General features: G+C 38.6%; 1 protein-coding gene across 1 annotated transcript in view; it reads left to right on the forward strand.

The window, feature by feature from the left end:
• Nucleotides 1–21,981, forward strand: part of LOC306905282 (shisa family member 6) — a 53,670-nt gene extending 31,689 nt beyond the window's left edge. Inside the window, exons 5-9 of the mRNA XM_079475778.1 lie at nucleotides 4,734–4,772; nucleotides 9,986–10,048; nucleotides 12,640–12,660; nucleotides 14,997–15,149; nucleotides 20,118–21,981. Coding sequence (XP_079331904.1) covers nucleotides 4,734–4,772; nucleotides 9,986–10,048; nucleotides 12,640–12,660; nucleotides 14,997–15,149; nucleotides 20,118–20,896 — 1,055 coding nt within the window. The 3' untranslated portion in view covers nucleotides 20,897–21,981. The remainder of the gene's footprint in view (nucleotides 1–4,733; nucleotides 4,773–9,985; nucleotides 10,049–12,639; nucleotides 12,661–14,996; nucleotides 15,150–20,117) is intronic.
• The last annotated feature ends 1,327 nt before the right edge of the window (nucleotides 21,982–23,308 follow it).

Here is a 23,308-nt window from a genome sequence, read left to right on the forward strand (position 1 = left end):
ACTCAGATTTCAGACACCACTACAAAATGGTGGACACCAGTATACTGCCCTACAAAGGCAAAAGACCTTAACTCGCGGGAGTGTGGGACTGTGAAAAATGACTTTAAATGTTTTTATTTGTTATCTTCTCATGGGCTTTTCAAAGTTTCAACTCATTATGTTCTTGAAAAACAACCCAATGTACTCAAGATACTAATCCACATGATAAAAGAGGTCTTGGAAGTACCAAAAATAGCAATAACAAATTTTCGACCAAAAATGAAGTTACTGCCTTTTGTCTTTGCAGGGCAGTAAAGTGCACAACATAAGAGAGAGCGAGCGGTTATGGACACGGTTTATGTCTGTGATTGCTGGTACTCAGCCTCCTGCTGACCAATCGGGAAAGAGGAGTCAACGGTGATGTTTATTGATGACACCTGTCGTTAATCAATAGAACCGGTGGAAAGTGGGAGGAGCAACACAAAATGAGGAAACAGTGAAGGACGTAAAACAAAAAAATCACATCCATGGGTCTGACAGTAATAACACGTAAGCACATTTCCAAGAACTGTCACACGCAGCACACCAGCTTCTCCTCCACGTTACAGGTACAGTCACATGTGCACACAGACCCGGATGGCAATTGATTTGATTTGTTAATATGCTAATGGAAGTGAGGCTCTTTGCTTGGGAACAAAAGGCCCCCTGTGAGTGAGCCGCTGTGCCGGATGTTTAATTAATGTGAGTTATTACTCCAACCGAGTGCTTATCGCAGCAAGTGTTGATTTAAGATACTTAGGACGGCCATGCACAGACAAACCAAGCTCGTAAATAACAAGCTGTGTTTTTAACTGACTGTAGTGAGAATGGCTGGGCTCCGGTTTCTGGCGTGTTCACTGTAGCGCTGTGGGGGTGTAAGGGAATTGAGACAGCAGTGGTCTTTGCTTTTTCCCGTCTGCATGCCTAGAGAGAAAGTGGTGCTTCTATTATTTCAAACTGAAGATGCTGAAAATATCGAAACGCTGTTGTTCCTTGTGAATGAGTTGTTTGTATATTTGAATGTTTCTTTTTAGCGATCTGTTTTTCTACCTTCAGGATAAACAGAGTGCTTTTATTTTGTTTCAAGAGATGTTACGTGACCCTAATAGAATAATAAACAATCCTTTTCAAATTGTCTAGCCTTAAAGGTCCAGTTTATGAAATTCAGCGGCATCTAGCGGTGAAGTTGCGAAATGCAACCAACGGCTCACTCCACCCTTCCATTTCGAAGCACTACAGAGGCTTAGAGAGGACTAAGATGTCGTCATGTTTTCGCCTCTTTGCCGAAGGAGATTACCTATTTACGAAAATAATAATAACATTTATTTATAATCTTAAACGTATCACTTAGTTCTATAAAATAAAATAAAACATATTACTGTATATTGTCTGTTATGTGAACAGCTACTTCCCCACCATTAAAAGTCATCCAGCATTTAATTACATTAGTTTTATGTATTCCTTACAATAAATAGTTATTCTGTCAATTTTAAAAATATATAATTTAACTGTATATAAATAAATAAATAAAACACAAATGTAAATCTCCTCAGAAATTACATTCAAACACTTCTGTATTAAATAACCACTATCACAAAATATCAAGAAAATGTACCAGTCAAAATGTGTTGTACAGAGTAAAAGTAATATCAAATGAAAGAAGAGTCCTGTTTACTTAGGGTCACAATCTAAATGAAAATCTCTGTGAACATTGACTGCTGTCGTGGAGAGAGAATGAATCTGGTGGGCAGTTGGAGCACACGGTGTTCTGTCAGTACCTCGGTGACATCTTTGTGTTGCCTCGCCTCATTGGCTGTCTGCATCTCTATTGCAATTCTTGCCTAATGGTTCTCTGATTCAGACAGTCTCTGCCCTTCACAAGTATAAGGCAGGTGTCATTCCACAGCCCCGGAGCATCTGGCATTCAGTCTGTGTGGGGTCAGGTGGGACACCATCAAACGTGCTTTTGGAGTTTATTATTTTTTAGATTAAATGGCCCATACGGGTGACTTTAATCTTACCAGGAAAAATGCTGCTGTAACATAAAAGCACAATTTTTCCCAAAACCATACAAGCTCTGTTACAGACAGAGAGTCAAATGACAAGGTGCTATTGCACCGGAGATGTGACTTAATGGGTAGTGCACATGTTCTGACACATGTGAGGTGGGACTTGTCCTTATATTGGGGATTGAACCTGTTGTTTTGTGCATGTACTCTGACATATTGAGCTGTGGTGCTCACGTGGAAGCATGAGTTTAAATCTGGCTTGCAACGTAAAAGATTCCCTCTCTGCAACAGATTCTTTCCTTTTGTGTATTAAATACATTAACAGCCTTAAATGAAACTTTAAACATTCAAAGCAGAGGATTTGTGTTGCAATAAGCATTAGTTGTTAATATGCATTATATGGCTTCATAGTTCTGTGACTCCCAGATTGTACTTTTACACTTAACAGAGCATTAAACTCATCTAAAATCTGGTGTATGTCAAAAATGGTAATAAAAAACAAAGACAGATGTTTTATGAGGAATGCGATACATCAACATCACTTTCTCCATAGAGTGAATCTAACAATGTGACCCGTTCTTCAGCAAAACTCCACACCTCAGAGATTTCCGGTATTAACCTCCTGTAGAACAGTGACCGGTTACAGAGGGTCAACCGGAGTGGGTTGCCGGACAACGCCATTGCTTCTGCAGTTTGAATCTCACCGAGAAATTGAAACCCCTCTTTTCTGAACTTGTGAGGGTGGTGGGTTAAAAAAGGCTGAAATGTAATCAATAATGATGGATCAAAGCGCTACACCTCTGCTAGCCTGTGAAAACAGCGCATTAATGTTCGCTACATCATTCTAGCTTTTCATCTCACTCCTTTTTTCTTTCTTTTTCGCCTCCATTTTTGATCACTAGAAGGTACAGCGTTAACCAAAACCTAAAGCTTATGAAAAAACTCATAAACCACGTAGGTGCTTCGGAAAGATCTAGTTAGCTGAATGGGAGATTCACTTTGATAAAATCAGTTATATCGTATTGCCAAACGGTAGGTGGCTTGCCGGATGTTGATAAAAGAAAGTAAGACGGTGTCGAGACCATAATTCAGGGTGCTGTACTGGTGAAATTGAGTTTTTGTGCCACCTCAGATTTTATGTGAATACTAAAGTCAACTATTATCCTGCCATAAACTAGGAGCAGATTACAGGCCTTTCTAACTCTGACAGTCATTCTGTGCCACAAAGATGGGAATGTTAGTCATAGACATAGTACAAAGAGAAACAGAACAATACTCAGAACATGAGACGTCAGTCCAAATATTTCAAAAATACAAGGTGAACATTTTTAAAGCATTGACTTTTCTGTTATCTTGGATTTAAGGGTTGTCTGATACCTTCCTTGTCTAATATGAACAAATTATTGTATGAATTGTTTGTGTGCAAAAATGTACATCCACTGAAAGAAAGAATAATTTATTTTAAGGGGAATTCGCTAAAAGTGACAAGCGTCCACTGGTAGCGTGCTTTATTCGTGTTTTTGCTGTTTAAGCGCGCACCAAATTTGTACTCAAAGTGGAGGTGACATGCTTTTTCATGCATTCTGACTTCTTTGCACTGTTAAACGTGCTGGTTTTTCAAAAAACAAGTTGAACGTACGATGTGGTATTTCTGTGCTCTATTCACTCCGCCAGAGTTCGCACAGGTTTCGGAAAGCTTTTTTCGAACATAGATTCCCATTTCGTAACAATGGTTATTTGTCCCTTATTGGGCAATTCTCCTGGAAAAAACACGCCCACGCATCATCCAGCGAGAGAAAGAGCATGTCCAAGGGTGAGAGAAAGAGCATGCTCATCTTTTTCCGGAAATAATCATACAGCTAAGAGATTTGATCCGATTTGATACGAAGTATGCAATACTACTGTATAGGTACTCAAGATTCATATGAGATTGACTGCATCTGTTACCAAATCTTTAAATAACACATGCAACTTCTCATCTTCAAATCTGGTTTTGAGTGCTCGACTGTGGAGGATGCAGTATGCACAGCATCAATGCACCAGGCACCTGAACTGTTTTTTTAAAACTCAAATGCACTTGACATTGTGTCAGTCCATAAATGATGCCTTGAATGTGCCATAATAGCGCAAAAGTTTTTACTATGCTTAAAGAAGAAATTTTACATAGAAACTAAAAAGAATGACAATGTTCACATCACAGCGTTATTTCAACATATATAGTGCCTGGGTAGAGTGGAATGCGAGCTTTTCAAAATAAAAGTGGGGCGGCCGTTTAATGAATTCACCCCTTTGTGTTTGTTCAGAATGTTTTTTTTCTGATGTTTATTTCCAAGTCATTCAAATGTATGTTGTTTCATGCTCGCAGAAATAATTACAGCATTTGTCAGAATGCATTCATTTAAATGACGCATTTCTTTCACCACGACTTCAGTCTCTCTTGCGTAGCTGCACACTGATTCATTCTATCCTAATTAATTTAGTCTAAAGCCATTGTTTGCCAAGCGGAAGGACAACTTAGACATTAATCTCTTCTCGTAGCGACAATTCTTAAAATAAATGGTACCCTCCCCTTCCCAGAGATCAGAGTATAATGGATATTTCACTCCCTCACCACAAAGTGTGCTTGTATTTAGTGCCACAGACTTTTCTCATTCATTCATTCACTCACTCACTCAAACCTTCACTCTGCCTGGTTGTGTCTTCTAGGGGAAAAGCACTGGCCGGTCCGCTCTCAAAGTCACCATGGTAGGAATGCCAATTTTGTGTAGTTGACTGTTTCTTTCCTTCGGCCTCTGCCTATGCCCTTTGTCTGTGTTTGTGGTGGATGTGTAAGTCTGTGTAAAACTCACTCCTCACCATGTAGCTCTGTGGAAAATGGTTGATTAGAGCTTTGTTCTGTAACGTCTCTGAAAGCCAAGCATTCTTTTCCTGCTTAATCTGCACCCCTGTAGTGTCTTTGTTCCTCTGGACTTTGCTTCTTTCTCCATTGCTTCGGCTTCAGAGCGCCTCTGGCTTCTTCACACAGAGGAGCACACATGCTAGCGCAGGGATAAAGACAGTTTTGAATGATGTTACTTCTTATTAATTAAAGAAGACATCAGGAAAATCTGTGCTTATCCCTGTGGGCAACGTGATGATGCTCCTGGCAAAAGAAGACTTCGGCGGGCATCACCGAACCTGGTATGTGCAAGCGAAAAAAGGATCTCCTTATAACTTTGTTAATGCATTTTGTATTTGTTTTTAAAATATGGAACAATTTTGAAGTCAACTGTTGTCATTACATGCTTATTACATGTTGTTACAAGGTTATTATTAAACACAGTTATAAAACGTTTGCTTATGTGGAATAAAACCAATGTATCACTTTCACCAAACTTAAAACACATGTAAAATGCTCTGTTTATAAGTTCTGTATTTTATTATCATTATCAGTTGCTCACAGACTCTTAAACATGCTGTTTAGTTTCGAGTGCACGCTTCTGGGTATGGGTCAGTGTCCGTGAAATTGCTGGAATGTGTGTGGTTTTGCTAAATGAGTCAGTGGAGTACTTTTCATTCAGATCCCAAGAGAGAAGTTCTATAATCTCTTGGAGAGCCAAATCAGTATGCATTCGTCAATGTACACAACATTTTTAAAGCAAATAAAGCTTTGCTTGAGGAATATAATGTAAATGATAAAGAACTCTATCTGGCAGATGATGTTACTGGTTTGCTATTAGCAACTTTATATGTCTCAATTACACAACAGACCCAAATTAAAAAGAATTTCCAGGATAGAACAAACCATGAGCAAAAATTACTTCAGAAAAACTATAAGGAAAATTTCCACACGTGTTGAGCTGTAATGGCATTTAACATTTCACAATTAAATGTTAACCGTTTTTGTCAGTGGTTAAATGCCAAACCCCAGTGGCTTTGCGTTTGTCCAAAACAGAGAAAAATGGCATGCCATTTGGATTCAAACTGTCAGCAGGTCCATTGGGGCGGACCTTGTTCCCCCACAAGATCATTAGTGCCTCTGAGCAGCTCTTCATGCACTGCTTTGGTAATAGAATGCCATATATGTGCATTTAGAGCAGGTGCATAAACAGACACAACTTCTGGAAGGGAACGTGGAGTTCTTGTTCTCAAGCCCTCCCACCTTCTCACGTCGACGCTGTCTCAATCCCTTCCGGCCTCTCATTAGTCTGAACAGCATCACCTCTTGAGAGCAGAGGGGGCTTGAGTGTCTTCCAGAATATGAGTCAGTCTCATTGCTTTAGTTTTTATCTGTTTTGGGATTTTGTGACTATTTGTCAGTTTTTCTTTGATATTTCTATCATGTAAAGCCAGCTCTTGTGACAAAAAACGTGTATTTTTTTGCTGTTTGATGTGCTTGGCATGCCGAATACTTACTGACCTTAGATTGTGACACATTGTATTCATGAAGGATGCTGTTAATTCTTGACAACATGAGGCTGGACTGAGACATGAGGGAACATTGCACTGGAGGCATCACAGCTGTTCATGCAAATGTTCTCACATGACCTTGTTTTCTCTTTTCTTGTTTTTTTCTGAAAACTTTTGATGTTTTTTTAACTTCATTTAGAGAAAAGCGTAAGCATGCCCAGAAATTAACTAAATTGAACGTATTTATATGTAGGCTTTTACTTACTTTTTTGTATTGCTGTTATGATTGTTGATTTTCTGATTTGTTTCAAAGCTCACAGAATAATACTGATAGCTCAAACTATTTTCTAACACGAGCTCAGTTAGATAGTGTATCACATGTTTGTAATTTTATGCTACTGATGTGTGAAAACGTTTCAGGAATGTGTGTAAAAAGATGGCAAAAGCTACCCCAGTCGATGATGTTTAAACATTTCATTCCCTAGTAAAATTGCAACAGAAATGTCAAATTACTGAATCATTGCTGGGCCATCTGGACATTACTATTCATACTGGCATGAGTGTTGTTGTCAGGTTATATCAGATTTGAATCGGGATCGGTTTGCCAGCCGTACTGTTTTTGTTGCAAAAGACCACATCAACATTCGTGGTGTCTGATTCATCCAAAGTGCATTTCTTCACAGAACGAGGTGGATGTTAAAATGATATACAGTTAACAGCTTTTTAAACCGACACAGCTCTGGATGACGATTTTATTATCATCTTTAAAGCTGGCTGGTTATACAATGCAGCATATTACCTGGTTCATAAATTAACTGGAATTTTCTCGCGATGAAGACCTCGAACGATATCCTCAAGCTATTTATATTCGCCATTAACCTCTCGGACCCGCGCAATGTTATGAGCAATCCACTCCAGCCCCTTCTAGTTGACTAAATGACTTTAGAGATTCAGGCCGAGGGACCAAATTGGCACATATGCTGAGAGAGAGAGTCTGACAGAATATTGGTTTGTGATTGGCTGAGAGAGAGGACCTCATGGCCGCAGCCAGACTTCAACTAACCGGCTCCTCAAAACCAAATAATTGGTCCCCAGATTAAAGCAGGATCATTGAACTGGACGATGCTTCTTATTAATTAGAGCTCACGGCTGAGCTTTGAGATCTGGCTTTTCATACGTGCCGCGTGAACGCAGTGGACCTTAGAAGGTTTTGGACATTTTGACCTCATAAGTGGTCCTTAACTTTTACTTTGTCAGTTTTAATCACATGTCGGAGAGGTACAGTGTGATGTTCGAAGTACGGATTAGGATGAGACATTGTTTTCTATGCACAGGTTTTTTGTAACTAAGGGGGGTATTAAAAATGACTTTACTTTGCTGTGCATATAAAACAGAAGTTGAGAGTTACATATTAACATTCGGTTACATTCGGTAAACTAGTATTAAATGAGTTTTAAGTAACACTGTTCTTAAAACTTACTGATGGGGCTTTAGTGGTATGTAAGGTTGGTGAATGTCCTAAAGGACCCTTCTCTTGGTCTTTTGTTAGATAAAGACGTCCTTGAGTTGGAGTGTAGATTGAAGTAATCCACTGAGAGGTTAATATAATTTAACGCCCTGTCTTCAAATAAATACATAATGCACAAACTACAGGGAAGCGCAAACATCCTCATCACATAGAATAACAGAACCGATTGACTCCGATTCTATGGAAACGGGGGTCCTCAGTCATCCAAGCTACTTGACAGATGTAAATGGATGTTAAACTAGTCACGCTAATGCATTTTTAAACAGGCACAACAGCAGATATCCAGACGAGCATGACGCTGTGCTCCCTCTAGTATTCCCCCATTTATCACGCGGCTTCATGAGCACATCTTTGCCAGCTTGAAATAGCTGTCATTCATCATTGCTCGCCACACCGCAGTCCTCGCGCTGGATGCTGCGGTAGTCTTTCTCAGCATCCTTACGAGCACCGCGTCCCATCGCAAAGCAATCTCCGCCGAGCGCATCTACTTCCCGCAGCGTAAAAACACGGCACTCGCTGATTCGCACTCTCGTGGCAGACTTGATGACAGATGAAAAAGCTACTTCGGTTCTGCAATACAGGTCTTGAAAGGAGGGCTGTCAACTGGTGAATCTGCGTCCACATGAACTTTCAATTACATGCTTGATGATGATAATCTCTTGCGTTTCTAATATGCGGAACTAACACACATCAACGTATGCAGCGTATTGCACATTCTCATTACTGCGGCAATATATCACTAATAATAACGCATTCTGTTTCCTGCAACTCTTTTGGTTGTAAATGAGTTGTTTGTTGCTGATGCATATTTCTACATGGCCAAATGCGTGGGGAATTAATTATCGGGTTTGTCTACTTCAGCTGAAACAGGTGCGTTAAATTAAGCATATAGCTCTGCGATTTTCTTAGTCAAACAATTTTTGAGGAAGTGGGACCATTTTCTGTTCCAACACTACCTTTCCACGCTCATTAACGGAAAAGTTCACCCAAAATTTACATTTCTGTCATCATGTATTGACCCTCATGTTTCTTCTTTGAGAAACAAATAGAAGATATTTTGAGAAAGAACAGTACAAATATAAATACAAATAAAAAAATCTAAATATATTTACTTGACAAGGAAAGTGAGATTAAAAGTGACATTATAAAAATTTTGTTCATGTCTAAAACAAGCAGAAATATCTGCACATGGAAAGAAAAATAAACGTAAGTACTCAATGAAGAGCTTAAACTCGAAAGCGTTTCTTAGCCCGCTGGAAAAAAAGTTTGCTTGTTTCTTTTAAGCATAAACAAAGAAATGTATACAGAACTCAAAGGTGAGTAAATGATGACAGAATCTTTATTTTTGGGTGAAGTGTACCTTTATTTTATTCATGTTTGTAATCACTTGTAAATATGTTATGTCATTTTGTATTCTATTTCAAGAATTGATAAATATTTGAACAGTAAAACAAGACAATAGCAAAAAAAAATTGCAAGAATTTCGTTTTTTGCAGTGAAGTCAAAGGAAGTACATGTTTGCGCTTACTAACTTTCTTTAAAATGTCTTCTTTCGTGTTCTGCAGAAGAAAGTCATACCAGTTTGCGAAAGACGTGAGGGTGTTTAAATAATAAAATAATTTCATTTGTAGGTGAACTATCCCTTCCAGTCCATCAAGGAACTATTATACTAGCTTTGAATTGAACCTGTCAAGCATCATTGAACTCCAGCTGTGAACCAAACTCCATCACCTGACATCAGTACCTCACCTTACTGATGTTCCTGCACTTGAATGGAAGTAAATAACCAAAACATCCATTTCAAAACCTTCCCAGAACAGTAAAATCAGCAAATGGAGGAATGCTTGTGGTTTTATACTAAGATTACTTTTTGGCCATGTGTATGTTGTGACATTTCGCTTATTTTGCTTTTAATGTGTACTCTTTCTGCTAAAGGTCATTTCTTCCATTTGGGCATTCGCGCTCGGGTTTAGAGCACATAGTCGGCCATGATTATGTTTGCTTTGCAACCAAATCAGACGTGTCATTGCTTTTTCTGCAGGAGCCCATCAACATAACTACAACCATCTTGGTCTTAGTAGCCCAACTCGAACGCCTAAAAATGGTAAGGACCATGTTTCTCATTTAACAGCACCATATCACAGGAACAATCCTGTTGTAGGATTTTTGTAGCTTTCGCTGGTCATTAAGTATTCACGTGCATACAATAGTGATTGGTATTTTACACAGATCAATGGCATTGTCCATTTTCATCACCATCGCCACTAAGAAAACATGAGAACCTTGGGTTTGACTTAATTTTCTGGAGGGGACGCAATTTTAAAGCAGTGTAAGATGTGACAAAGACATGCTGTGAGTTATTGTGCCTTCCTGGGCCACTCTGACATGTCAGAGCTTATAAGTCTGACACTCAAAGTGTCAAGTTATATATTTCACACCTAAAATGAAGCCTTTTATAGTTCTCTATGCCCGGATCTTCCAAGCACTGTTTGTTTTACCCTGTCTGTTTCAAAGAGCACTTCGGACACTGAACAATCTCTCCCCAGATATTATCTAGTTCTGTGCCGACATTAGGTCCCCTTTTTGACGGAATGGGATAAAACACCGGTGCCGAATCTGCAACCTTACTGTGTGTTTCCTGCCCTCAAGAAACAAAAATAAATGGGAATATATTGGAAAATATAATACAATATTTTCAATATATGAAAGCACAACATTTTTGTTACTCAATATATTTTATACGTTAACAATGTATTATTTTCACATTTTTATTAAATACTTCAATAATTTGATGATAAATAGGAAAGTATATTTTATTTGCAAATATTTATTTCCAAGCAGAAAGTGCTGATAAACAGCTCTGAAAGGTGTCTCCACATTTCATGATTTAAATTTAGTCATAAATTATTATTATTAGACACCCTTTAATGTTTTCTATTGGTTTTGCTAATATATATATAACCAATAAAAAGTATTAAAAAGTGCTTGTCAACTTTGACAACAAAGGATTAAATAATTTAAAGGATACCATGTTGTTTCCAATTCCTGAAAATCTGAGGTTTTGGAAGGACATTGACAATATCATACGTATAGAAAAAGCTTAAAAATGCTCAACTGAATAAAACGTTTTATGCAAATAAATATTGTTTTCAATATATTGCTGTAAATATTTTAAATCATGTAATATTTAAAAAATATATAGAATAATACATTGTGAATATATTTAAAAATAATAATATACATACATACATTGCTTTTCATTTATTGGAAAATATAAGAACTTGTTTCCAGCATATGGAAATGTATTATTCAACATACTGCATTATATTTCCCACTATATTCCCATATATTTTTGTTTCGCAAGAGTTCTCTTGTGACCTGCAGTAGCATTAGCTAAAGAACCAGCACTATTTAGATGTTAAATGGATAAGAAAGATGGGTTTGTGCATGCCCTATGGTTTATTAACCTTCCAGATGCTGATGTTGTAATGTGGGGGCTGGGAAGGTTCTCACTAGTCAGCAGCAACTGCTCGGCTTGTTAACACAGATTAAATCATTGCTTTTGGTGAACCACTTCAGCCCAACTTGGGTTGGGGGAGGATGAGGGTCAAAAGAAGGATAGCTCTTTCCCCCAACAAGCCTTAAAGCTTCCCTTTGGATCAGTATTTAATTGACAAAGTCTGTTCATGCATTCACACAGAGAAGCTAATTCATCGAATGAAAAGGGATTCTCAAGCTACATTTTGTCATGTATAATGACTTATGTAGCTTATGCATGTTTCTATGGTCTGAAGCATTACAGGGTGAGCTCTGACTGCAGCCAGTCACATAGGGCGTCAGTGTTAACGCTGGTCGGAGGGCGTGTCTGAAGGGTGGCTGATGCGATCCTTATAGTGACAACAGCCAGTTAAATTGTTCTCCAGTCTTGCATGAACGCAATTGACTAGTGCCTGCACTAGGATATTTGCATAAGGTTGAAAAATTGAGAAATGTTAAACTTCTTGACGCAAACAATGCCAGTGAAGCGACGCTGACAGACCCACAATTCAGTTCGGCAACGCATGACATCATATATTCAGAGTAAATGAGAAGCGTTGACGCTGACGCTACGTGAGAATCTAGGGATAGCGTCCAAGCAAGGATCCTTATTAGCACAGACCCTTGTGTCCTTACGTACTGCCATACGTACACTAAAAAAAACTGTAATTTTACATCATTTTACTGTTATTTTTTTAAAGCTTTTTCAACTTTAATATAAAAACCTGTTATTTTACAGTACACGTATTTTTGTAATACTGTCAAAAACCGTCAAATCACAGAAAAAAGATACATTTTATAAGAAAAGCATATAGTTCTACGGGGAACATTTTACAGTAATTTTAACTGTATATTTCTGGCGTCAAAAGACTGCAAGTTTACAAGATCGACATGGAAAATATGTCATTTGAAAAGATATACTGTTATTTTATAGTATATTTCTGCCGCCCCATTTGCTGAAATTTCCGATTTTTCCCGTATGTTTTCCAGTTTAGTCAGTGATTGTCTTGAATGCTGTACTTTGGGAGCAAAATATCATGTTAAAACGTATAGTTCATTGTAACAAATACATAAAGCACCTTCCCCATTTCCATTGAATTTGCTTTCTCTACACAGTGATGTTATTGAATTGCATTTGTTTTTCATTGAATTGACTAGCTCACAGATCTCTAAGACACGGTAAGTCATATTCACAATCGTAATAGATTTTCTCTCTTTTCTGTTTATCCTTTTCCTTCCAATGAAGATGAATGTTTTTCACCTCACACACCTCAAAACAACTAAACCCCATGGCATGTACAGAAAAAGTGCAAAATGGAGTAAGCGCTGTATAAACATTGCTTGTCCTTCGTATTTTTCCCACTGCAAGCACCCCACACAACCACCCTCTCACCCACCAGCTCCCCGGAGTGTTTGTTTCATCCTAGATCCTCTATTGCTGTGGTACAGCCCTTTTTTTAACCACGGCATGATGCTCGCCCGCTGTTCACCCCAGTCCGACCAGGCTTAGGCTGGCGTGATGGGTATAAAGCTGCAGGGATGGAGAGACAGGGGGCCATCGCCCTACTCCCACGTCCACATCATATCACATCAGTCACCAAACCAGGGTCCTCCATTAACAATGAGACAGCTGATAGAATATGATCGGTCAGGCCATAACTCAGCCACTGTGATGTTGTTCCATAGCCACTAAACCCTGTACAAATGTTCCCTAATGCTACACACTAGTGTCCTGGTGACATTACAAATTGCAGCATCCACAAATGTTACATAATATAATATGGGTCATATCATTAATCACATTGAACTTGAAATCTGAAATGAAAAAAAGTTTGGTAAATATGCACAATAGCCTCTTATTATGATTTATTCCACTTCACGATGTTTTCCCCATATTGTCAATCTGATTCAAATCTGATGTTTGAAGTAACTTCAACGGATATGTTTTCTGTATGTACATCCCCACAGACTTCCACCCATGAGCTACAGGGTCAAAGAAAACCAAACAATAAAATATTCGAATGAGGCAGTTTTTGGTTATTATCCTGGTTATGTGTAGCACCTGCAAATGCCCTGATCATTTTCAAACCAAAATGCATTAGTTTTTACACCTGTAACAATGTAATGCATTGCAAAAAAATTGATATTTTATGACAGATCATGTCTAAGCAGCTCTGCACTGTCTGCGAAAGGTTGCAATGTCTTAAAAGCCCAGCAGCCAAAAGAGGATCAGAGACAGGGTGGATAATGGTTATAAAATACTTATTTTGCTTCAGTTTTGCAGAGATTCTAAATCTCCTTCTAGGGCAGAAGTTTAAGCTGAAGTGCGTTATTTTGGCACATGTTGGGTCGCTAAAGAGACCTGCAAAGTACCAACGGCTTACTAATAGTTGCATATAAATATCTTAATAACTTTAATTATTATCTGCATATCATCAACATCACATAGCTCAGATGTCTAAAATTTGCTGTTTTTCAGGAAATGGAAAAACGCTTTACTTTTAAAATGATTAAACACTGCGTTGTCACAGTTGACAAGAACTTTTTAATACTTTACGGGCTGTCAAATGAATAATCGTGATTAATCGCATCCAGAATAAAAGTTTGTGTTTACATATGTGATGCAATCTAGGAAAAGCCGTCGGATGTTGCACTGGGAAGTTTTCAGAAATATAAGAAAATTGATCGAAAGTTAACTTTTGGTCAAAATTGTTTCTTCATTAAAATATTATTCTATAACTTCTTGTCTTTCATATCTGAAAATATTGCCGCAGAATGTACTTGTTTATTGCTGAAAAATAGCAATTTATTGTTGCTATAGCTGATGTTTAAGGACATGAAGGCAGGGCTGCAAAATTCACTCCAGAAATCCTTCTCTTAACGCTACAAAGACAGTTCACCTATCAAAGTAAACTACATAACATGAAGGATTAAGGAGTATCTATGCACGATTCTCACCAGTTGTGTGTAAACCACAACAGGCTTTCCCAGATCGCATCACATATGTCTGTATACCATGCATATTCATTTTGCATTTGTATACATATGTGGGAAATATTTACATGTATGATTTATATTTACAAATCATTTACAATATATCTAAATGTTTATTCATTTTTATATTGTAAATATGTGCTTGTATGTGTACGTTTTTTTAATCAAAACAAACGAAATATGCACAGGACACAGACATTGATTATGTAAATGCTTACCTTGGGTGCGATTTATCGCGATTAATCATTCGACAGCCCTATTTATCATTTGCAAAACTCAGTAAAACATACTGTTGGTGACTTACAATATGGAGATACACAATTTCATAAGGAAAGCAGCAATATTTGTTAAAAAACACACTTCAGCTTTTACTAGTAAAATCTATGATATGACCCCTTTAGGTTTTTATAACTTAAATGTAATATCGTGCACATCCATTTTTACAAATGCAAATGTTTGAAATGCATGATTGTGCCTTTGCCTGGTTACAGATACGATGGTTTCTTTTGTGTCGCCTCCAGAGAGCACCAGGATGAACAGTATCCTCACCTCACAGACCGAGCCATACGATCTGTCCTTCTCTCGTTCCTTCCAGAGCCTGTCTCACCTCCCCCCTTCCTACGACTCTGCCGTGAAAGCTGACCTCAACAAATACTCCTCACTCAAGAGACTAAGTATGTGCCAGCCTAATATCATTAGTTCTGCTAAGCATGATCTCTTATTAAAGTTCCAGCATACTCAAGGTGAACTTTGACGGATGCCGTCCACACTGCTCTGGGTGGGGTTTAAGAGTGGCATTTACATGATTTCTTAGAAGAAAAGTCCACCAAAATCTGAAAAATGGAGGGGCAGTGGCCGAAACAAAAAAGGGGCACTAAGGGTTGGGGAAGGAGAAGACAGCACGTGCTCTTAGAAATGCTCTTTCTGTTTTCTACTATCACACTATAGCACTCAGTAAATGTGTAAATACATTTTTTTATCTTGTTCTATTAACTCTTTTAAAAGATTAAAAGTTGCCAATACAGCATTTTCACATTAAGATTTCAAAAATCTTTCAACATTATTTGCGGGTGCAAAAGTGATATTTACATTTATGCATTTGGCAGAGGCTTTTATCCAATGTGACCAGCATTGCATTATACTATACATTTGTTTCTGAGCATGTGCAATCCCTTGGATCCCTGACCTTGGCGATGCTAATGCTCTAATTATTTACAAATGATTCAATGGATTACACATGCTCTCCTGCTATCTGGGCTCCTATTAATCTGGTCTTAATAAGATGTTATTTATATGATATATGTTATAGATTACTGGTTTCAACTAAAAACATAGATAATGGGAAATGTACCTCACAACTGTAAGCTTTGTGAAGGCATTTTCCACAAAGTGTGCCAATCACTGCAAATTTGGTGTTATTTATATCAGATCGATAATGAGACGATGTTTAGCGGAGTGTTAACAGACGTATTTTAGGGATCCTGAATGGATGACTGCCCGGAGGAGTGGGTGGGGTTTAGAGGGGCACTTTAGAGGATGAGGGGCAGTGGCTCCGGCCACCGAACCACACGCCCATGCACGGCCCTGCTTAGTTCTGTTAAAGTATATCTTGGTTCTTCCTAGATTTTTAATGGCAGTAAAAAAAGCTTGAAATAACACAAACATCCGTCATAAGTAATCCATACGTCCCCAGGGGGTGAAAAATGTATTTTCAAATGAAACTAAATGCTTGTGAGAGAAAACAAGTAATATTTTGAGCTAATTTAGTGATCGATCCCTAAATGTAAACATCACACAAAGGTGTGAAATAAGGTCAATATGGTGCCACAAAAACGTTTATATCACATTAGTTCTTGTATTTCATGAGCAGACGTTGTATGCGTTTTATGCGGTCACTAGACACGCTAAAAAAAAAAAGTGATGGGGTCTCATCACTTACCGGGGAGATCAGGGAAGTTCATGCTGTTCCTTAGCCAGCAAAGATTTCTTTCTCCTGCATTTCATTTTGAAACCCCTTAATAATGATTTCTCATTGTGATAGCCCTGTTGTATCGATCGAGTTTTGCTGTGTAATAAGCTCTCTTCTCATTATATTTCCCTAAGTGAAGAGTAAACTCCCCCGAGGGTTGTGCAATTGCATAAAGAACGCACCACCTCACCGCCATCCCTGAAACCCAAGCGAGGGCTGTGAAATTGACAGGCCTGCTCATCTGCAATTCCTCCGCATTTGCTGAGCCTCCACCAGCGAAAACATGCAATCACACTGTACACTAAACTATTCATGGCACCAGACCCTCCTAAAAGTTGTCCTGCGGCGGTGCCTCCTCCGAATCTCAGACATGCCTCTGAAGCAAGTTATTTGTTGTAGGGAATAGCCAAAAGGCTTAGCTGTTTCTTTAGAAAATTTGGTGATGTTCTGCAGCGACGGATCTAGCTGGATGCAGCCGGGCAGCAGGAAAGCTTCTTGCCAGTTTCTTCACTCTTGGTTCCTATTCATAACGTCCTCATCCATTTCGTGTGTTGATTCTGCTAATTTACACAGACCATTACCCAGACTCCTTTATGAAGAAAGATTAATAGAATCTTTAATCTCCATAAACAAATGATGTGCCATTCATTTAGCCAAATAAGGTAGCGTTCGTCCTCGCACAGAGCGAAAGATAAATGTAGCTATTTGGCTCTTTTATCTCTTAACCAACTGGATCTAATCCCCTCAAGAGACACGCTTTCTGACGTCCCACAAATACGTCTGCTATTACCTTAGGCTCAAAATGACGTGCCGTGTTTCATTTTTTCCTTACCTCTTGCAGCGGTCTCATCGTGGTTATTTGATTAATTCTCACTTAAAGAAAGATTTGTGGCTGTAATTTTGTTTGATGCACTGCTCTATTGCATTCCACCGTGATACGCTTCAATATCATTGGGCTGTGAATGTGTGGAGAAATCTATCAAGTGTAACTGAGATCTCAAGGACATCAGCTCGCCCAGAATATTTTCATCACACCACGGAGCAAAGGATAATTTCATTATTTCCAGTTCTAATCATGCAGTTAGTTACAGTACAGTCACTCACTGTCCTGACTCGATGCGTTTGTGTCCTGAAGTCCACACGCTGGGGCCCGTCGTGAATTTCTTGACAAATGAAAGTTTCTGGTTTGAATTTATGAAGCTTTCAAAAGTAATTCAAAGGCTTACAATATTATTCAACTCTGCCACCTTCCGCTGGCCCACCGGTGGGTCCGACATTGCATCATCAAATCTATAAGTTGTGAAGCACTAAACATAAATGGTACTGGAAGTGTTAGAACCTCACCTTTTTTACCAGTCCTATCAATTATGTTAGATACATTGAGACCTTATTTTACTGCTAAAAAAACCCTCTGGCAAATCCCAATTGTACATGTCATATTTATATCTTATATTCCATTTTATATTTATGACTCCCAATTATCAAACAAAAGCACTCACTGTCAAAAATATATCACTCTATTTCATAGATCTACAACTTTAGAGTAACATTTATGGTGTTTTCTTTAAAGTTAGACCATTTTAAAAATGTTCTCTAAAGGTATGTGGGTAAGCCAATATAAAAATGCATCATGAGACAATATTAAACTATGAATTACTCACCTTCATGTCATTCATAACCAATATGTTTTTTATCCTACAAATAAACAAAATGTGAAATGTCCTCTTTTTCATGTAATTAAAGTGAATAGCACTACCAGGCGAAGGGGGCATCATAATAACCAAAATGGCTAGCAGCGCCACTGAGTATAAATATCATGCATCAGAGATCCGAATACAGAGAAGAAAATGCAAGTTTTTAGATCACGCATACTCTCACTCATTTCTGTGAAGGACCAGACACATTTGCAGCTCACTCTTTCCACACAGTAAAGGAACTAATTCTACTCCACTGTGCAAAGCAGTGTCAGGGTTAAACATGTGAAAAACAATATGATGTATATAGCTCAGATAATTATTTAGAATGAACTTATACTTAAAAAAAACAACTAAAACACAAAAATTTATTCAAGATTTATAAATATTTTGAATTACTAATATTATAAAAACGTTCCCTTGCCACGGTGCCCCCTAGAGGGTCACACCAGTTGCACCGCCCAAAGGACGGCCCTGCCAGAAACAAATTCATATATGCCTGGTTTCACAGACAAGCCTTAAAGCTAGTCCCAGATTATGAATGTTTAATATGTTAATGTTTAGTCTTAACTGCAAATAACCCTGACATACAAAATATGTCCATACCATAGTTTTATCTCAAGATGCACACAAGAAAAGTTTTTTTCTGAAGCATTTTTATAGAAGAGACTTAAATATCCTAACTTTTCTCAAGCATAGTCCTAGAGTAAGCTTAACCTTGTCTGTGAAACCGGGCCAAAGTTAGATAATTCTATAGTTTGTGTGATATTACTATTATTTTAAAATGTGAAAAAAATAAGTATTTCATAACTTTAGAATGTTAGTGTACTACTGGAATTAACTGGATTGTGGGAAGTGAGGGTTCATTTCCAGAATAGAGCCAGGTAGATACAGTAGAAGGCAGGGCAAAAAGTATGAGGACCTTTGTAATGTTTAACAAAAAGAAAAGCCATTCCAACAACAAATACATTAACATTTAGTCATTTAGCAGACGCTTGTATCCAAAGTGTCTTATACAGAGAGTTAAGGGAGCAGTAAAGCGATATGTCATACAGGAGCAATAATATACTGTAATAGGTGCTAATACCAAGTTACGAGTTTCAACAAAACCCAGAACACTACCTGTGGAGAGACAGAGAAGTTTTTTTCTTCTCTCATTTGTCTGTCAAGTATTCCCAGAAGAGATGGGTTTAATTAGTTTTTTGAAGGTTGTGAGAGATAGGAAGAACGTTCCACCAGAAAGGAGTTGTGATTGAGAATGAGCGGGAAAGCGATTTACTGCCCTTTTGAGAAGGCAATACAAGACGCCGCTGGTTTGCTGAATGCAGGGTTCTTGATGGGCTGTAGGAGGCTGTGAAAGTATGCTGGTGCAGATCCAGTTATAGTCCTGTAGGCAAGCATCAGTGTCTTGAATAAGATTCAGGCTTCAACCAGTAGCCAGTGGAGAGAGATGAGAAGGGGTGTCACATGAGCCCTTTTGGGCTGTTGGAAGGTGAGACGTGCTGCTGCGTTCTGAACCAGCTGAAGTGGTTTGATAGCCTTTGCAGGAAGACCAGCAAGAAGAGCATTGCAGTAGTCCAACCTTGAGATTACCAGGGCCTGGACAAGGAGTTGTGCGGCATAGGGTCTAACCTTTCTAATGTTAAATAAGGCATATCGACATGATCGCGTTGTCTTTGAAATGTGATTATTGAAGGACAGCTGTTCATCAAATATGACTCCGAGGTTCCTGGCTGTTTTGGAAGGAGTGATTGTGGTATTGCCAAGTTGGATGGTGAGCTCATGTTAAATTGTGGGGTGTGCCGGAAATTCGAGTAGTATAAATACAATCTATTGCACTTATAAACAAATGTACATTACATAAAACAATATACAAAATGTACAATGTTAACTGATTAACTTGAAGTAATAGTAAATAAACAATGTCAGTGATTTCTTTTTGACCTGAAGTTTCTTACACGTTCTATGCTCTTACACAGCAGATAAGGATGTCGATGACTACTACACCAGAAAGAGGCACCTTCCTGATCTGGCAGCACGGGGAACTCTTCCCCAGCATATGATAAAGATTAATCAAGAGTCTCAAAGCAGTCAACAAGTCCAGCAGCAACAGCCTCCCCGCCAACGCCCACGCAAAGTTCAGAGAGCCATGTCCCAGGATCGAGTGCTGTCCCCCGAGCACGGCCACGGCAACGACTTCCCCATGTCCCCCTATGGGATTTCGCCCTACGGAGGCTGCATCCTTTCCGACGAGCAGCTTCTCTCTGCCGAACGACTCCGCTCTCACGAACGCCTGATCTCCCAGGATCGGCTCCATGCGCAGGACCGTCACTACTCCCAGGACCGTATCCACACGCAGGACCGGATGATGACGCAGGATCGCCTCCATTCTCAGGAACGCCTCCATTCGCAGGATCGCCTCTACTCCCAGGATCCCCTGATCTCCCCCGAGAAGATGATGTCCATCAAGCGCTCCGGTTTCCACAGCGAAAAGTCCATCTCCAGAGCAATATCCCACACGGATGTGTTCATGCCCACCACTCCCATCATGGACCGTTACAAGATGACAAAAATGCACTCCCATCCCAGTGCCTCGAACAACGCCACACAGAACACTTTAACCATGAGCCAGAACCAGACAACCTCCAAGAGACAGGCCTTCGCCTCTCGCCGCACTCAGACCGTGGAGCAGCTCCACTACGTTCCACAGCAACACCATCACTACCGCACAGGCAGCAAGACCGAAGTAACTGTTTAACCACTGACAAGTTCATGACCACTGAACCACGACCACGGCAACAGTGTACATGATCCAAAACTGGTCACGGATAACTGACCCAGCACCAGCGACACTACATTTAGTACTGAGACTATTCTGTGTGCATACCCACTCATTTATATGTGTTTGTAGATCGCAAAGAAAGGATGGACACATTTGGGATTCATAAGCGGAGCGCGAACAATAACTGCCGGAAGGTGTGAAAGAACGTAGAACGAACGGTGTGGACGTGTAACAGAACTGTAGAAAAATTTATATAAATATATAAATACAAATACTGTTTATACTTCCAGTCCTATTCTATAGCTTTAGAAATTCTTATGATATCCGCACTTCTATCGGTGCCTCTAGGAAAATGTTCAATTTCAACCATGAAGTGGTTTTGTGGGTTTAAAAGCACAATCAAGTAAAAGTTGCGTTGTGTTTGTTATTTTGTTCCGTTGGTGATGGCTAGCACATATGAGTTTGTTCTTATAAGTTAATGGCCGGTTATTTTGCAAAGATGACTGTAAATATGCTCTTTTTGCCACAGTAATTGGACAAGTCTGTTCTGGTTGCCATTTGTATTACTGTAGTTTGTTTTCTTTAGAGATTCAAGAGTTCGGACTTACAGTATAGACCCACTAACCCAGTGTTGGATCATTTAAAGTATTATGATACTGAACGTGTGTTTTTTCAAATGTGTTTGTAGGAAGAGATCCGGGTGAATGCTGTCGAACAATGACAACTGTTGATATCTGGCTGTAGACTGTGTTGCAGTGACTCGCAAGAAAAATGAGTATATTATGCTTGTTGTAGTAGCTTCAAATAAACTGTCCTTATTTTTCTAAACACGAACATTCATGTGCAAAAAGAATTATATGCTTAAAAAACATTGGAGGAGTCTGGAGGCAAATGTAGCATATTTACATTTTCCTTCATTTCGGATATGTAGACAATATGACACATTTATAGGGATGCATTTTGCATTCACTTACAGCGCATTCAAGCATTTTATCAGTATGTGTTTTCCCTGGGAATCAAATTCACTACCTCTTCTGGTGAGAAACCGTTTTATGTGCCAAACTGTACCGTTATTAGATTTATAATGAGAATATTAGATCATAAAATGGAAACAAGATTTTCAAGTCTGTAGTAACGCTTGAAATTTGTTATATAAAAGTAATATTTTATTATTGCTTTCTATTTATTCAATCACAAACAAATATCTGTACTCAAAATCTAAAGAAATCTGTTGGTGTTTATTGTCTGACTGCTTTTCCCAAACACAAATCTATACAATTATGTTTGGATAGTTGGGAGTTTTGTAAAAATAATGCGAATTTGTTTACAAGATTGCATTTTTCATTCTGGGCATAATTTTTTATCACCCAGGTCTTACCATTACCTCAATTTCACATGTACAGATCGGACTTGACATTCATGTTAACCATGAACCTAAATAAATAACCTATAAAAACATTTCAGTTTCAATTCAAGGACAATAATAAAAGTACCCATCACTTAATATTGGGATTGTCAAACAATGTATCACGATTAATGGGCATCAGAATAACGGTTGTGTTTACATAACATATGTCTGTGTACTGTGCATATTCATTTTGTATTTATAAACGTACACATACGTGTATTTTGGAAATATCTCAACCTGCAAATTTCTTTGTTCTGCTGAACACAAAGAAAGATATTTGGAACAGTGTTAGCAACTGAAGTTTCTGGGACATCATTGAACGCCATTAAAAAGAAAAATGTACATGGTAGTCAAAGGTGCCCCAGAACTGTTTGCTTTCCTAAATTCTTCTTTTTATGGTAGTCAACGGTGTCTCAGAAATGTCCGTTGCTAACATTTTCCCAGACATGTTTCTATGTGGTTCAGCAGAACAAAGAAATTGACACAGGTTTGGAACAACTTAAGGGTGATAAAATGATGACAGAATTTTCCTTTTTGGGTGGAGTATCCCTTGTTTCTAGAACATACCGTTCCCATATAATTACAGCAAAAGTGACAGAGGTGCAAATGTGACAACTTGCCAAATACGGCAATTCATTGTAACAGACCTAAAAGAACACAACACCTGCTAGAAAATTCTGTTTATAATTTTTCAATATTTTCTGTCTATAAACTAAAGGTGGATATTATTTGTACATCTGTCTATAATTGATAGACATCCACACATCTATCATCCAGCCATACATACGGATAGATGAGAAAATGCTGCACAATTATAACAAATACAATCGTCAAATCAGTTCCCCTCATATTGTATGTTGTTTGCATTCGTGAACACATTTTTCACGACGTGTAACCCTGCTGTGTCATTTTTTTCGACGCCTAGTAAACTGTTGCTAGGAGTGGCTGAAAAGTTTTCAATATGGTGTAATATTTGTAGA

The sequence above is a fragment of the Barbatula barbatula genome, assembly GCF_947034865.1.
Source record: "Barbatula barbatula genome assembly, chromosome: 16".
Classification (NCBI taxonomy): domain Eukaryota; kingdom Metazoa; phylum Chordata; class Actinopteri; order Cypriniformes; family Nemacheilidae; genus Barbatula; species Barbatula barbatula.